The sequence below is a fragment of the Solanum verrucosum genome, unplaced genomic scaffold, assembly GCF_900185275.1.
Source record: "Solanum verrucosum unplaced genomic scaffold, falcon-dt-bn FXZP01000199.1, whole genome shotgun sequence".
Classification (NCBI taxonomy): Eukaryota; Viridiplantae; Streptophyta; class Magnoliopsida; order Solanales; family Solanaceae; genus Solanum; species Solanum verrucosum.
In genome coordinates, this window is record NW_026020049.1 from 425,481 (window position 1) to 443,095 (window position 17,615).

Sequence of the window (17,615 nt, forward strand, 5' to 3'; positions counted from 1 at the left end):
TTCATATTTGATCAAGATAAAATAATCATAAAATTAATAGTATCCTTAGAAAAATTTCACCATGATAAATTATAAAACTAAAAGAAATAATATTTTAATACAATAAAATAAAGTGTGTACTAATAATATTAATTTAATATGCTCAAATAAATAAGTTAATGATTAATATTATTGTATTATTATAAATTATATTATATTATTAAGTGCATAATACATTTTTTTAGTTATTTTTAATTATAAAATTATTACATTTTAAATTATCCGCGCAACGCGCGGACACATATACTAGTTTAAAAAACAGTTACATGAAAAAAAAAAAAATATATATATATATATATATATTTATTATTTATTATTTTTATTTTTAAAAAAAATATTATTTTAAATGTGATTTTTTCAAATTATGTAACCAATCCACTTAATACTATTTTTAAAAAATACGACAAAGTAGTTATCTTTTGAATGTGGGTTTAAAGTGGTTACCTAAAGGCTAAAACTGCTCTACCAATTATCTCTATTCTGTATTTATACACAAATAAATTCAATTAAAAAATTAATGGATCTATTATTCTTTCAACATGTAATTTTTTTGTTAAACTATTATGGGTACTATTCTCCTTATCTTCATCTTCTTCTTTTTACATTTGTAATATTTGTTGATTCTTACTGTGATTAATCTTAATAATATTTTTTAGGATTGTATGTTATTTTGGCATCTTTAAGATTTTCAATAAAGAAAATAAGTGTACAATTTCTAGATTTTTTTACCCCACAAAGAACATTGGGAGGATTTGTCAGTATGAAATTCATCAAAGATCAAATCTTTGATCCATTTGATAAATATTAGGGAAGAAATTTCGTACTTGAAGTGTATGCACAAGTATAAAGTATGTATTGAAATTTTACTTAATTTTTCAGTTCTTTTTTAGTTTGTAACCATTTTCAAATTCAATAGAATATGCAAAAAAAAATTCTATATATAAATGTCATTTTGACTTCTTATTTAATATATTTTGTGTCTTTTTTGGTGATTTTTTCAGGTTTTGCTTTCGTTTATATGAAAGGTGAATGAGATCCAGTGGATGATATTCCTTGACTTTTTATGGATATTAAAATATACTATAGTTTTAAATTTGATTTACGAAAAACTTTTTTTAAAATATGTATTGCATAAAAATGCAAAAAGAAAGATAAGGAGAAAGGCGTTCTAATGAAAAAGGGAGTTGATGCATAGTTTTTTGGTATACTTTTCAGTTGTAGTACTGACTTGTGACATGTAGTATCCATTTGTCTTTATTTGCCTATTTTTTTAAATTGTATTGTTGTATTATTTATCAATAGAGAGAACAAATTCATGCAATTATTAGAAGGTTTCTCAATCCATGTATTAAATGTAATATTTAAGAACACTAATTTCAATATTCAAGCTTTTTCATAATGACAACTTTTTAATTATTTTATATATATGATGAAATGAATATTTAACTGGAAAGTCATTCTTTAAATAGTGCGTTGAAAAGTAAGGTTGTGAAAATATGTTGTTTATATCTTCCATATACATTTTTATAAATAATAAATTATTATCAGTGGCATTAAGTTGGATATTGTAATGAAGTTTGTTCTTAAATAATTCTAAATATTAGAAAAGTACTATGTATACATGCACCTGATAAAGGCTTTGTTTGAAAAAATCTTCAAATGAAGTTCAACATTTTTGTTTTTCTAGAGTTCTTAATATGATTATAATATGTGTGTATATATATGTATATATATATAGAGAGAGAGAGAGAGATTTAACGACAACTTGTGCATTTCTTGCCTAATGTTTTGAAGCAAATAATTGTTTGATTAATTTTGTATTTCTATGATGGATATGGATTTTTGACATATGTACTTGCTATTATTTGATTACTCCATTATAATTATTAATTTTATTATGTTTGAATTGTAATTTTTTCTACCTACACTCGACAAAATATGCCTACTCCGAATGAACTCATCAATAATAAGCAATGAAGATTGAAAGTTGGAGTTATAAAAGATTGAACGTACCACATCGCATATATTCACACATCATATTCTTTATTGGATTGATTATTCAAGATAAGAAGGTACTAGCAAAGATTTTTTTAAAAGTTTTTCTTACATTTATTGTTTTTAAAGTTCTCTATTGAATTGTATTATGATTTTAGAGTTCTATCATTTCAAATACCCATAACATTTATTAGTTAGTATGTCTTACAATTCCTTAACGCTTAAAAATATTCTTTCAAATAATTGCTTATTAATCTTCTATATACAAGATGTTTAGTCTAAGACATTATATATTATAGACTATAGATAAATACTAAAATTTTATGATGCTTTTTTTAACCTCTTGAAGAAAAGTTTCAATAAAAAGCTACTACTTCCTCCATTTTTTTTAGTTATTATGTTGTGTTTTTCAAAAATTTAATAGATACTTTTTAGAGGTGAGTTTTGTTTGTTTTCAGAACAAACAAACAAATAAATTAAATATGTTAATAATTATTATTGTCAACTTTAGACAATATACTAAACTTATATATTGATTTATTTTCACAAATATTCTACTATAACTATCAAGGGGTAAATGTTAACCTTCTCTCAAATAAACTTTACAGTATTATTTTATAATAATTTAAAATTTAAAATTGTCAATAAATCAATATTTACGATTGTATTTATCAACTAACTGCGCAACATGCGGACACGTATACTAGTTTTATTATAAAAGTCATATTAATTGATGTATAGTATTAATGAACTAACGTAATAATTTGATACTTTTAGTTAATGCTAGAAGTAAATCATGAAAAAAAAAATTATCCTTTTTTTGATACAATCTTCTTAAACTTGAAGAAGCCAATCTTTTGGGTATTAATTTTCAACCTAAATATTATGCATCTTAATAGCAACTTAATAGCATTAGTTTCTATATCTTTAAATTTTACTTCGATTCATACAATTTACATATTGAACATTAATTATAACTTCTAGAATATTGAAAAAGTAGAGGATATTCTAATGGCTAGCCCTACGTAGTGTTTTACTGAAAAATTATACCATAAAATATAATTTAAAGTCGAAGGAGAATCTTATTTTATAATTTCTCACCCTTAAAAAAATTAGCCAAATTTACATCAACGATAGCAATAACATAACAATTTGGGATGGTAATTAAAGCATTTTTATTAAGAGATGCAAATTGAAACAATTACAACAATGTCCTTAGATCCTATTCTCAAGTTTATCATGTCTACATGGAGGATTTTCCTTAGCCAAAGTCACACGACCAGCAGACTTGTAATCGAAAGTATATGCATGTTCTTCAGGATACTTATGAAGACTACAAAACATTCCTTTACATGGACAACTAAACCCTATTAATCCTACTTTCTTCTTGCAAGTCATGCATCTTTGCTTAATTCTCATTGTCGAATCAACATTCTTAGTCGTTGTACCTTCATGAAAAGTAAGAGATGATATCTTTTCAGATAAAACCGCGATATTCTTGGCTTCTTCTTCTTTAAGAAAAGCTTTGTAACATTGAGAACAAAGGTTGTGGTTGCTTGAGGTTCCATAAAAACCACAACCCCTTGCACATAAAATTGTATTTTCTACTTTGCCACAAGAAGTCATTTTCCTTTAATTTGATTTATTATCACTTTGTTGTACTAATATTTTGATTATTTCTTATTAGAAGAGAAAATTATACTAGCTCTTAATTGATGAGTGTTGCTTTTGCCTTTTGGTGGTGATAATATATAGGGAGAAAAGTTGGTATTCATAATGAATATCAAATAGGAGTTACCTAATTTTGATTGGCTAACCTTTTTTTTAGCGGTTGTTTGCCCTTTCCTTTTTTGATTTGGTTTCAGTTTTGGGGAATATTGATATTTCCATTTCCAACACGGATTTTAATAGGAATTATGCTAAATTTTATAATAAGTTCAGATATGGAATCTTTAAGCGTTTTTTGAAATATAAAATTGTCATATTTGAAAATTACGTATAAAAATAAGTGGTCTTAATTTATTTTTAGATAATTTCCAAATATGACAACTTTATAATTCAAAACACTTAAAGATTCCATATATAAACTTATGATAAAAATTTAATATGTCTCCTATTAAAATCCGTGTTGGAAAAGTAGGAAACAACCGCTAAAAAAAAGTTAGTCAATCAAAATTAGGTAACTCCTAATTTGATATTCATTATGAATACCAAATTTTCTGTCTATAAATTATGGTATTCACTTATTTATGTTTAATTAAGATTTGTTAGAGTGGTTGCTAGTTCTAGTTTAATTTGGTTCCTACTTTTAAATAGGAATATATAGCTCTATTCATATTATTGTTTCTTTAATTCATCAATCACTGAAATAATGGCTCGAGCTAAAATAGGTCGGTTGGGTTATATATTTTTTCCGAAAAATATTGAACTCATGAATTACTTGGTAGGATTTACGCGAGATGAACCACTTCCCAATCAGAATCAATTTATGGAGGTGGTTAATCTTTACACGGAGAACGAATCCTGGCATATTTTTGAAGGCGCTAACAGCTACACACGTTACTTCATAACGCCCCAAAAGAAAAAAAAATGGAAAAGAGTTGTCCGAACTATGGGGAAGGGTACGTGGAAGCCACAAGGAAATGGAAAAGAGGTGTTTGACAACAAAGGTAGACTTATGGGTTACGTGAAAAGTTTGAAGTACACCTACGGCGAAAGTGATAACAAGAATGCTAATGGTGAGTGGCTAATGAAGGAATACTCTTTGTATGATGGTTATTTGGGTACTAGAGAAATTAAGAACATGGGTTATGTAATATGTAAGATAAAGAAGAAGGAAAAATCTATTAGCGATGAGAATATGAATGACGTTGGAGAACTTATTGATTCATCTTTACAATTAGAAGATGACATTATTGTAGAGGAAGACGATGTTGGAGATGAAGTACTTGCTATTATGGACAAAGAAGACGATGGTGATCGTAATATAAAATGCCGAAAGGGATATCCCTCGGCTGATATTGATCTTGAAAACATAGACTTTGTTATAGAATTTAACAATTAGTATACTCTCAATTTTTCTTGTAATATATATATATATATATATATATATATATATATATATATATATCATACCTTTATTTTCTTTTTGTTTTGTCTATGGAATCAAGTAGATACAAAAAATTTGACTAAGCAAAGATGCATGACTTGCAAAAAGAAAGTGAGATTAATAGGATTTAGTTGTCGATGTAAAGGAATGTTTTGTAGTGTTCATAGGTATCCTGAAGAACATGCATGTACTTTCGATTACAAGTCTGCTGGCCGTGTGACTTTGGCTAAGGAAAATCCTCCATGTAGACGTGATAAACTTGAGACTAGGATCTACGATGTTGTTATAATTGTTTTGATTACTTTCAAATTTTATCTTTCCTTTGTACAATCAAATTTCTATTTTCATCTCTCAATAAAAATGCTTTAATTACCATCCCAAATTGTATGTTGTTGCTATCGTTAATGTAAAGTTTGCTAATTGTTAAGGGTGAAAAAAAAAAATCTATTTTCCTCTAACTTTGAGGAAAAAAATAAAATCAGATTTTCCTTTGACTTTAAACTATATATAGCAGCATGATATAATTTTTCAGTAAATTAAAACAATACATAGTATTATAATATCCTCTACCTTTTCAGTATACTAAAAGTCATGATTTAATTACTAACAACAATGAAACTCAATGTTCATATAAATTGTATGAATCAAAGTAAAATTTAAATATATAGAAACTATTATTAACTTGATGATTGTCAATACAGACGAGTCTATATGATCTATGATCAGTTGTATGCATATATATGATCAAATTGTAATTCTTTCGAACTATAACAATATATTATTGAAAATCTTAAGTTTGTAATTCATCCACTTTATAATTAACAGAGGTAAAATGGTAAACTCACTATGTCAATCATTGTTTTCTTAATAGGTGTGACAATTCAAAAGTGGACAAGTAACTAAGGATTGTCATGACCCAGACCGTCGTGATTGGCACCACACCCCTTCGGTGGGAGAACCACTACTACAACCCAAAGCAAGCAACTAAACCAAAAACTAAAGCATTTAAGGATACGAAACAAGTTAAATACTAAGGAAAGGAATAGGGAGTTCTCATAAACTCCAACAAAAGTCCATCAACTAAACAAATGCGGAAGAAATAACCTAGAACCTGAAAGTCAATGTACCAAAACATCTAAAGTTCAACAAGTCTAGACAAGAAGGGATACAACCCCAACTAATGAACTAATAACTAACTAGAAAAGTCTAATCCCGAAATGGTGGACATAGACGAAAGAGAACCCATGGCAGCCCAGAAGAATTGGCTCACCCTTGAATTCGAAATGATTGAAGACGCCATGTACTTAACAAAAATAAGAGCAAGTGCAGTATCAGTACATAACCACAATGTAATGGTAGGATCACGCGGCTATCCCACTAAGTGTAACACAAGTAAGTCAACACAACATTATAGACACATGCATATATCGAACATATACAATATTATCAACATTTATGGACAACGAACAAATACACATTTCTCAAGATACACAATTATGACAAGTCATTGGTCCTCTCATAGAACCCAAACCCAAACAATTAGCATACATGAACACGGTATCTGATCTAATGTTTATGCCGGAACGTGGCAACCTGTCACGATCCAGACCGTCGTGATTGGCACCCACACTAACTCTCCGGTGGAAGAACCACTACTACAACCCAAACCAAGCAACTAAACCAAAACTAAGGCATTTAAGGATACGAGAGCAAATTAAATAGTAAGGACAGAAATAGAGAGTTCCCATAAACTCCAACAAAAATCTAACAACGAACTAAACAATGCGGAAGAAATAACCTACAACCTGAAAGTCAATGTACCAAAACATCTAAAGCTCAACAAGTCTAAACAAGAAGGGATTCAACCCCAAACTAACAAACTAATCAACTAACTAGAAAAATCTAAGTCTGAAATGGTGGACATAGATGAAAGAGAACTCATGGCAGCCTGGAAGAATTGGCTCACCCTTGAATTCGAACGATCACTGATCTTCTAAACGAGGTCTATCAATAGTTGCTTAAAGATGTCCTGTACTCAAAAAAATTAGAGCAAGTGCAGTATCATTACACAATCACAGTGTACTGGTAGGATCACGCGGCTATCCCACTAAGTGTAACATAAGAAAGTCAATACAACATTATAAACATGCAAAATACCAAACATATACAGTATCGATTATCACATGCTCAACAATATACACAATTATGACAAATCATTAGTCCACTCATGGAACCCAAACCCAAACAGTTAGCATATCGAAACGCGGTATCGATCAAAGGTTTATGCCGGAATCTGGCAACCGATTCCATAATTATGTCGGAACGAGGCAACCGATCCCAATTAGTTGTGCCGGAACATGGCAACCGATCTATTCAACACACCACAATCACAATTACAAGTACCTTCTCAAATTCATACAAATAAGTCATGATTCATGACATTAATCATTCATCTATATCATTTACAATAAGTGTAATCAATAATGCAACATTCACATATATGCAAGTATCATAATGAAGCAAGAACAAACATACATCATACAATCATAGAATCACAACCATCACCTACTTCGAAACAAGCTTTGAAACCCTAAGAAACTTGATCCTTTCCTTTCCGGATTCGTTTAGCTTGTTTTTGGTCTACAAACAATCATAATGACTAATTACCCGAATTGCTAACAATTCTATGAACCCTAGATCAAACTCATGATTCCAAGTATCAAAAATAGGGTTGTTTCCACCATATAATCTAGATCAAAACCCTCCCCCATCGATAATTACCCATTATATTACGTTTTATGGATCGAAAAATGGATTCGGGAAGGGAAAAACTTACCTTTAGCCTCAAGAATGGTGGAAAACTGTTAGGAGTTGCCTGGGGTTCGTTCCTTAGCTCTAAAAATTGAAAAGTGCAAAATAAGGTCGTTTAGGGGTTTATTTACGACTTTAAGTCGCATCGAACCCGCTACAGTGGCCCTCACCCCGCTGCAGCGACCCCGCTAGAGTGACAAAAAGCACCGCCACAGCGGCTTACACGAAACAGTGAGCTATTTAAAGAATTCCAAAATCCCCATTTCACAACACACATCTAACCCACGATGCTAGGAAAATATCCTTCACGCTAAAATCGATTTCGTGAGTTTTACTAGCCCGAATTTAATTCTATAAAGTCGTACGGATTCTTTAACGAGTTATCTAACCACTCATGTAACCAGAATTATAAATAAATCACTCAATTGTTACCAGATTTTTCTACACCTTAAAGACTCCGATTTCGTCCAAATCTGGACTAGGTTGGGAAAATCCAAATACTACGGAAAAAGTTTTCGGCCCCAAATTTTCCGTCGTTGGCTTCTCTATAATAACAGAACCTGGTCATTACAATAGATATCAATCTACCCATCACTCGTCCCTGAGTGACAACTTAGGAAAAAAAACAAGCTAATGAAGGAATAGAGAGTTCCCATAAACTCCAACAAAAGTCTAACAACGAACTAAACAATGTGGAAGAAATAACCTACACCCTGAAAGTCAATGTACCAAAACATTTAAAGTTCAACAAGTCTACACAAGAAGGGATGCAACCCCAAACTAACGAACTAATCAACTAACTAGAAAAATCTAAGTTTGAAATGGTGGACATAGACGAAAGAGAACGCATGGCAGCCCGAAAGAATTGGCTCACCCTTGAATTCGAACGACCAATGATCTTCTAAATGATGTCTGTCAATAGCCGTTTGAAGATGCCATGTACTTAACAAAAATAAGAGCAAGTGCGGTATCAATACACAACCACAGTGTACTAGTAGGATCACGCGGCTATCCCACTAAGTGTAACATAAGTAAGTCAATACAACATTATAAACATGCAAAATACAGAACATATACAATATCAATTATCGCATGCTCAACAATATATGCAATTATGACAAGTCATTGGTCCTCTCATGGAACCCAAACCCAAACAGTTAGCATACCGAAATACGGTATTTGATCCAAGGTTTATGTCGAAACGTGGATCCATTCAACACACCACAATCACAATCACAAGTATCTTCTCAAGTTCATACAAATAAGTCATAATTCATGGCATTCATCATTCATCTATCTCATTTACAATAAGTGTGATCAATAATGCAACATTTGCATACATGTAAGTAACATAATAAAGCAAAAACAAACATATATCACACAATCATAGAATCACAACCATCGCATACCTTAAAACAAGCTTGAAACCTTAAGAAACTTTATCCTTCCCTTTCCAGATTTGTAATGCTTGTTCTTGGTCTACAAACAATCATAATAACACGGGAATCAATAAACAATCACTAATTACCCAAATTGCTAACAATTCTATGAACCTTAGATCAAACTCATGATCCCAAGTATCCAAAATAGGGTTGTTTCCACCATAAAATCTAGATCAAAACCCTCCCCCATTGATAAATACCCATTCTATTACGTTCTATGAATAAAAAAATGGATTCAGGGAGTGAAAAACTTACCTTTAGCCTCAAGAATGGTGGAAAACTGTTAGGGGTCACCTGGGGTTCGTTCCTTAGCTCAAAAAGTGCAAAAATAAGGTCATTTAGGGGTTTATTTATGTCTTTAAGTCTCATCGAACCCGCTACAACGGCCCTCACCCCGCTGCAGCGACCCCGCCAGAGCGACAAAAAGCACCGCCAGAGCGGTTTGCACGAAATAGTGAGCTATTTAAACAATTCCAAAATCCCCATTTCACAACACACCTCTAACCAACAACGCTCTTAACATACCCTTCACGCTAAGATCGATTCAAGGAGTTCTACTAGCCTGAATTCAATTCCGTGAAGTCGTACAGATTCCTTAACGAGTTATCTAACCACTCATGTAACCAGAATTACAAATAAATCACCCGATTGTGACAAGATTTCCCTACACCTTAAAGACTCTAATTTTGTCCAAATCTGGACTAGGTTAGGATAATTTAAATACTACGAAAAAGTTTTTCGACCCCAAATTTTCCCCCGTTGACTTCTCTATAACGGCAAAACCTGGTCGCTACACAACCAATCCCAAAATTATGCCGGAACGTGGCAACCGATCATTTCAACACACCACAATCACAATCACAAGTACATTCTCAAGATCATACATTTAAGTTATAATTTCATGGTAACCATCAGTCATCTATCTGAATTATAAAAAGTGTGATCAATAATGCAACATTCATATACATACATATATCATAAAGAAGCAAGAAGAAACATACATCACACAATCATAGAATCATAACCATCACCTACCAAGAAACAAGCTTGAAACCCTAAGAAACCTGATCCTTCCCTTTTCGGATTCGTTCCGCTTGTTTTTGGTCTACAAACAATCAATATAATACGGGAATCAATAAACAATCACTAATTAACCGGATTGCTAACAATTCTATGAACCCTAGATCATATCCATGATCCCAAGTATCCAAAATAGGGTTATTTCCACCATAGAATCTAGATCAAAACCCTCATGCATTGATAATTACCCATTCTATTACGTTCTACCGATCGAAAAATGGATTCGGGGAGTAAAAAGCTTACCTTTAGCCTAAAGATTAGTGGAAAATTGTCAAGAGTCGCCTGGGGTTCGTTCCTTAGCTCTAAAAATCGAAAAGTGCATAATAAAGTCATTTAGAGGTTTATTTACAACTTTAAGTCGCGCCTGGCCCGCCACAACAGCCTTAACCCAGCTACAACAACCCTGCCAGAGCGACAAAACCCAGCGCCAAAGCGGCTTGCACGAAATAGTGAGCTATTTTAATAATTCTAAAACCCACATTTCATAACACACCTTTAACCAATAACGCTCAGAAAATATTGTTCACGCTAAGATCGATTGTGGGAATTCTACTCACTCGAATTCAATTTCGTAAAGTTGTACGGATTTCTTAACGACTTATCTAACTACTCATGTAATCAAACTCATAAATAAGTCACCCGATTGTTACTAGATTTTCCTACACCTCAAAGACTCCAATTTAGTCCAAATCTGAACGAGGTTTGGAAATTTCAAGTTACTACGAAAAAGTTTTCCAACCCAAAATTGTTCCTCGTTGGCTTTTCTATAACGACGGAACCCGGTCGTTACAATAGATACCAATTTACCCATCATTTGTCTCCGAGTGACAAACTTAGGAAAAATAGGCTAAGGAAGGAATGAAGAAGTACCTAAATCGACGAATAATTAGGGATACTTGTCTCGCATGTCCCTCTCGGTTTCTCAAGTAGCTTCATCAACTGGACGATGCTTTCATTGAACCTTCATGGACTTAATCTCTTTGGTCCTCAACTTGCGCACATTACAATCAAGGATTGCAATCGGTTCCTCCTCATATTGGAGGTCCTTGTCTAACACAATTAAGTCCCACTTAATGATGTAATCCCCATTACCATGGTATCTCTAAAACATGGACACATGAAACACCAGATGAACTCCCGATAAATTAGGATATAAAGCCAATTTGTACACCACCGGTCCTACGCATTCAAGAACCCCAAAGGGACCAATGTATCGCAGACTTAGCTTACCTTTCTTGCCAAATTTCATCACCCCTTTCATGGGTGATACCTTAAGAAGAACATTCTCACCGGTTTGAAACGTCATGTCTCTTAGCTTATGTTCCGCATACTTTTTCTGTCTACTCTAAGTTGCTAAAAACTTAGCTTGAATACTCCTCACCTTATCTTGAGCATCCTTCACTAAATCAAACCCCAACGATTTCACATCTCCAGCTTCGAACCAACCTATGGGTGATCTACATCCCCACCCATAGAGTGCCTCAAATGGTGCTATATCTATGTTGGAGTGATAACTATTATTATAGGAGAACTCACACAAATGTATGAATTTATCCCAATGCCCTCTAAAATCAATCACACATGCCTTCAACATGTCTTTTAACACTTGAATAGTCCTCTATAACTGTCCGTCTGTGGATGGAAGGTTGTACTAAAAGTAAATTGTGTGCCCAATTCATCATGTAACTTCCTCTAAAACTTGGATGTGAATTGGGTACCACGGTCTAAGATGATAGAAAGGGGCACCCCATGCAACCTTACTATCTCTTTCACATACACCTTAGCCAGTTGTTCAATATTATAATCTATTCTTACAGGAATAAAATGGGCTGACTTAGTCAATCTATCAACCACTACCCAAATAGAATCGGACTTCCCCAAAGTCTTGAGAAGACTTACCACAAAATCCATGGCTATCATTTCCCACTTCCATTCCGGAATTGGCATTCTTTGAAGCAAACTTACAGGCCTTTGATGTTTATACTTCACTTGTTGACAATTCTGACACTTAGCTACAAACTTCGCTATATCCTTCTTCTTGCCCAGCCACTAATAAATTTGCTTCAAATCTTGATACATCTTGGTTACCTCAGATGAATAGAATATCGTGAACCATGAGACTCTATCAACAACTTTTGAATCAAGTCATCTACTCTAGGAACACAAATTTTCCCTTTGAAACCAAGTACACCTTCCGCATCAAGAGTGGTATCTTGTGCCTTACCAATCACAGTCTTCTTTTTAAGCTCCTCCAAATTTTCTTCTTTAAATTGTTTGGCTTTGATCTCCTCAATGAATGTAGCCTTCACTTCAATACTAGCTAACACCCCACCTTTTTCTAAGATGCCCAACTGCATGAACTTAGATTCTAAGGTCTGAATTTCCTTAGCCAAAGGTCGCTTAGTTATACTCAAGCAAGCTAAACTACCCATAATTACCGCCTTTTGACTCAAAGTATCTGCCACTACATTAGTCTTACCCGAATAGTATTGAATGGACACATCATAATCCTTGAGTAACTGCATCTACCTTCGTTGTCTCAAATTCAGATCATTTTGAGTGAACACATGCTGCAAACTACGATGATTAGTAAACACCTCACAATTAACACCATAAAGGTAATGCCGCCAGATCTTAAGAGCAAACACTACCGCTGCCAACTCCAAATCATGTGTTGGATAATTCCTCTCATGCACCTTCAATTAACGCGAGGCATAAGCTATAATATTCTTATCCTGCATCAACAGACCACCCAAACCAGAATGTGAAACATCACAATAAACAATAAGATCTTTACCTTCAACCGGTAATGCTAGAATAAGCGCGGTGGTCAAAATAGTCTTGAGCTTTTGAAAACTCTCCTCACACTTTTCCGTCCATTCAAAGGGTATCTCATTTTTTATCAAATTAGTCAAGTGAGGGGCAATAGAAACAAAGTTCTTCACAAATCGACGATAGTAGCTGGAGAGCCCCACAAAACTCCTAACTTCCATCACAGAGCTAGGCCGAACCCAATTCTTAACCGTCTCAATCTTTTGAGGATCTACCATTACCCTTTCTTTTGACACTACATGTCCCAAAAATGCAACAAAAGTCAACCAAAATTCACACTTGAAAAATTTAGCATACAACATGTGTTTCCCAAGAACACCCAAAACAATATGAAGATGGTTGGCATGCTCTTCCTCGCTTTTCGAATAGACCAAAATATCATCAATAAAGACTACAACGAAAGAATCAAGAAATGGTTTGAACACCCCATTCATCAAACTCCTAAAAGTTGCAGGCGCGTTGGTCAAACCAAAAGACATAACCAAAAATTCATAGTGTCCATAGCGAGTCCTAAACACCATCTTGGGCACATCCTCTGGCCCAATTTTCAACTGATGGTAGCCAAACCTTAGATCAATCTTAGAGAAAACTGACGCCCCTTGCAATTGGTCAAAAAGATCATCTATTCGAGGAAGAGGATACTTGTTTCGAATAGTGAACCTATTCAATTGCCGTTAATCTATACACATTCTCATACTACCATCGTTTTTCTTAACAAACAAAACTGGAGCACCCCATGGGGAAGCACTAGGACGAATAAATCTCTTATCAAGAAGCTCTTGGATTTCAACCTTAAGCCCTCTTAATTCTGCTACGGCCATGCGATATGGAGGGATTGAAATGGGGCGCATAACAGGTTCCAAATCAATGCAGAAATCTATATCCCTATTCGGAGGCATACCAGACAAGTCATTAGGAAACACTTCTCTAATTCTGACACCACATGAATATACTCAGTGGATGGAGCCTAAATCTCAACATCCCTAATATGAGCCAAATAAGTCAAACAACCCTGCTCTACCAATTTTCTAGCCCGAATGGACGATATGATCTTAGTTTGCTTAGCCTTGTACACCCCTTTGTTGACACCCAATTTTGACCCTCATTTCTTCTAATTTATTATTTTAAAGCTTCAAAATTAATAATATATAAAATTATCTTTTTGACAACTATTTTTACTACTATAACTACTTATCTAACAAAATTATATATTCTATTATTGAAATTATTATTATTATTATTATCACTTTTCACACCTCTTTTATTAAATAATCAGTTTGTCATCGCTTTATTTCAAGTTTCACACTTATTAAAGTAATTATAAGTTCATATTTTGCATCTATATTTTTATAATTTTATTTTGTAAATTAGTATTTGTCATCCTATCATATCATATATATGGTTTTAGTTATTAAGTTAGAAGCTGAAAATAATTGAAAGAAAAAAAAAAAAAAAGGCCAATAATTTAGACCAACTAAGCCCAAATCCATTCAATTATTTCAGCCCACATTTCAAATCAAAATCTGTCTAAAAAAATAGTCCAATATAGGCCCAACCCAACGTTCATTCATCAGTAAAATGGCTCAAGACCCAAAATCTTTTAGGTCTTTTCTCTTTACTCGATGTCTGTCTTTTCTCCTCCATTTTTGGCTAATGTTTCGTTTCTCTTCAGCCATGGACAGGCTTTGCTTGGTTCTTTCCCCTCTCTCCAAGGTATCACGTGATGTCTGTTTCAAGCTTCAAATGTTTGAATTTGAAAGATCATTTTGACCGAGTTCAAATGTATTTCCCGCTCAAGTTGTTAACCCTAGAAAATCTACCTATAAATACATCCTTATATCTTTAGCAAGGGGGAGATTTTCAGCCTCCAGAGAAGCCTTTTACCTCCATAGCAGCTTTGGCGTTCATTTTTTAAGAAGCTCTTTCCGTTACACCATAGTACTGCTTATCTACTATTTTCTGCTCTAAAATATTGCCTTTGAATCCTTCTTTCAATCTTGACTGAAACCTAAGTTTCAAGCTTGTTCGAGTTCATTATTGTTCGAATATAGACATTTGATCGCAGCAGCCCCATTCACTGCCCTATAGCAGGTGATATTCACCTCCTCATCCTTTCTGTTTTCCTAGTTACTATATTAAAATGTGTTATATGTCAAGACTGATTTCTGCTTAGCACAACTATAGTAAAAGTGATGTTAAAATATATTTTTGATTCAATTATGCCTGGAGATGATTAAGATATATATATATGTAAGAATTTAAGTGATGTGTCTTCGTGTATTAATTATGTAGCATTATGATTCTAGTATATTAATATGTTACTGCTTGAAGCTTAACTCGCTTTACTTAGATGTACATAGTTTTTAACTTTGGTTTGGGTTTATTCTTTTCCAACAAAAGTTTTGTATGAGTTTGCATTTTCCCTATATGTCATATAATGTTTACTATATGAACCCAAGAATTAATGTGCTTGGAAAGTATATATTAATTTGTGCTTAGAAGGCAGTTGTTAAAGATCTAACTATTTTTAAGATGGTGCGAAATTTTTCTCGTTTCGCATTTACACATCTTCTCTTTGTATATTACATTTGTTGTGTTATTTAATCCGATTTCATATCTAGTTTATTTGGTATAGAATAAAATTGAATTGTCTTACTAATCCCCTTTACTCTCTCTTTATTTGCATGAACACTTTGGGAGCAAAAATGGAGTCTGTTTGAAAGACTCTCACCGTATAATCTCTTGCCACCATTAGACATTAAAAACGGCATCCTCTCTCATTTTTGTGCCTCTCACATCCTCAAAACTCATCCAGCAAGGAAATCTGCAGGAAAAGTGCTCTTTTATAATTTTTAGTCATCTTCTCTTACGCTTTGCCTTCAGTGACATTTGTGAGCATTTTGTCATGTGATATTTGTTGCTCCTTGATTGCTTGTCGTGGCCCGTGGGATATTTTTTAGTTAACAGATCGTTTTTTTTTTAGTTTTTGCAAGTCTTTAATGTCGGTCATAAAAAGAAAAAAACTTTTTAGGATGCCAAATGTCCCCATTAGGCTTTTAAGTGTTTCTTTGTTTGAAAATTGGCAAGCTTTTCATTGATTATTTTTTTTTAACAACAAATGTCTTGACAATTTCCAATTCACTTCTATTTTACTCTTCATTCTCTATATTTGAAGAGTAAAATAGAAAATTGAGTCTCCAACCACTCTCTAAAATGCTCTCTATTCTCTATTTATAGAGGAGTTTGGAGAACTACTATTCACATCTCTATTTCACTTTTTTTATTATTTAAATATTATTTCTATTATTTTGTAATGAATATATTATTTTACATATAATGCTATTAATTAAATATCTAATATTTGTAATTATTTTTAAAAATAATATAATATTTTAAGAAATATATTATTTAATATATACTATTTTCATCTCAAATTGATAATATTTAAAGTTTTTAAAATTTTTTGCCACTAATATAATTTGAAAATCTATTATATGAACAATTTTTAGTTAAACATAAAAAAAATTAAGGAAAAAAATGCTCAGTTTTAACTTCGTAATGCATTAATAGAGCATTTATGGGAGCAATGTCATAATCTTGAAAGTTGAGTATTTATGTAATTATATTTCGTTAATGATTTCTTTTATTTGAATTGTCCATTAATTTGTATATAATAGAATATTTTCTTGCAATTTATGTTACTTAAAAATTTAGAATAAAATGTAATTTTATATTAAATAAAGAATTTGAAAAATAAAATATTATGTCACATGAAAATTATATAAAATGATTATTTTTTTTAAAAAAAGATATATATTATGAAATAAGAAAATAAGAATTAAATATAAATAATAATATAATATTGGGGAGAGAGAAAAAGACTTTTTTTTAGAGAGCAAAATAGAGAATTTGGTTGGAGTTAATTGTCTGGAAAAAAAAAACTTTATATTTGAAGAGTAAAATGGAGTATAAGGTTTGAGATGTCCTTAAAGGAGTTTTTAAGTCCTTACAATGCTTCTGCAAAAACAAATATTTTTATCATTATTAATTTCAGATCTTTAGCAATAAATTTTGGATCAAATAAAGTTACTTTAAACAAATGATTTTGTTTTACTAAAGCTTTGTCGTTTTAAAAAAAATAAAATCGAAAGAGTCTTTCAAGTGTAGAATGTGTTATCGATTTCAAGGTATAAACAATGCTTTTTAAAGGCATGCATATTAACTTCATGTACGGACATAGTTCTTTAGTATACATTTTGGTACCAAATTTTGTACAAACAGTTGTCTTTTTAAACAAGTGATTATCT

At 32.3% G+C, this 17,615-nt stretch overlaps 2 protein-coding genes across 2 annotated transcripts; one reads left to right on the forward strand and one right to left on the reverse strand.

Moving 5' to 3' along the window:
• Window positions 1-3,249: 3,249 nt before the first annotated feature.
• Window positions 3,250-3,660, reverse strand: LOC125823104 (putative zinc finger A20 and AN1 domain-containing stress-associated protein 8). The gene has a single exon (XM_049502526.1). It carries the CDS (start codon window positions 3,658-3,660, stop codon window positions 3,250-3,252), a length of 411 nt encoding a protein of 136 aa, XP_049358483.1.
• Window positions 3,661-4,645: 985 nt separating this feature from the next.
• Window positions 4,646-5,098, forward strand: LOC125823105 (NAC domain-containing protein 55-like). The gene has a single exon (XM_049502527.1). The coding sequence runs from the start codon at window positions 4,646-4,648 to the stop codon at window positions 5,096-5,098; it is 453 nt and encodes a 150-aa protein (XP_049358484.1).
• The last annotated feature ends 12,517 nt before the right edge of the window (window positions 5,099-17,615 follow it).

Coding starts and splice junctions, on each gene's coding strand:
- LOC125823104 (XM_049502526.1), bottom strand. CDS start 3,660: ATGACTTCTTGTGGCAAAGTAGAAAATACAATTTTATGTGCAAGGGGT.
- LOC125823105 (XM_049502527.1), top strand. CDS start 4,646: ATGGGGAAGGGTACGTGGAAGCCACAAGGAAATGGAAAAGAGGTGTTT.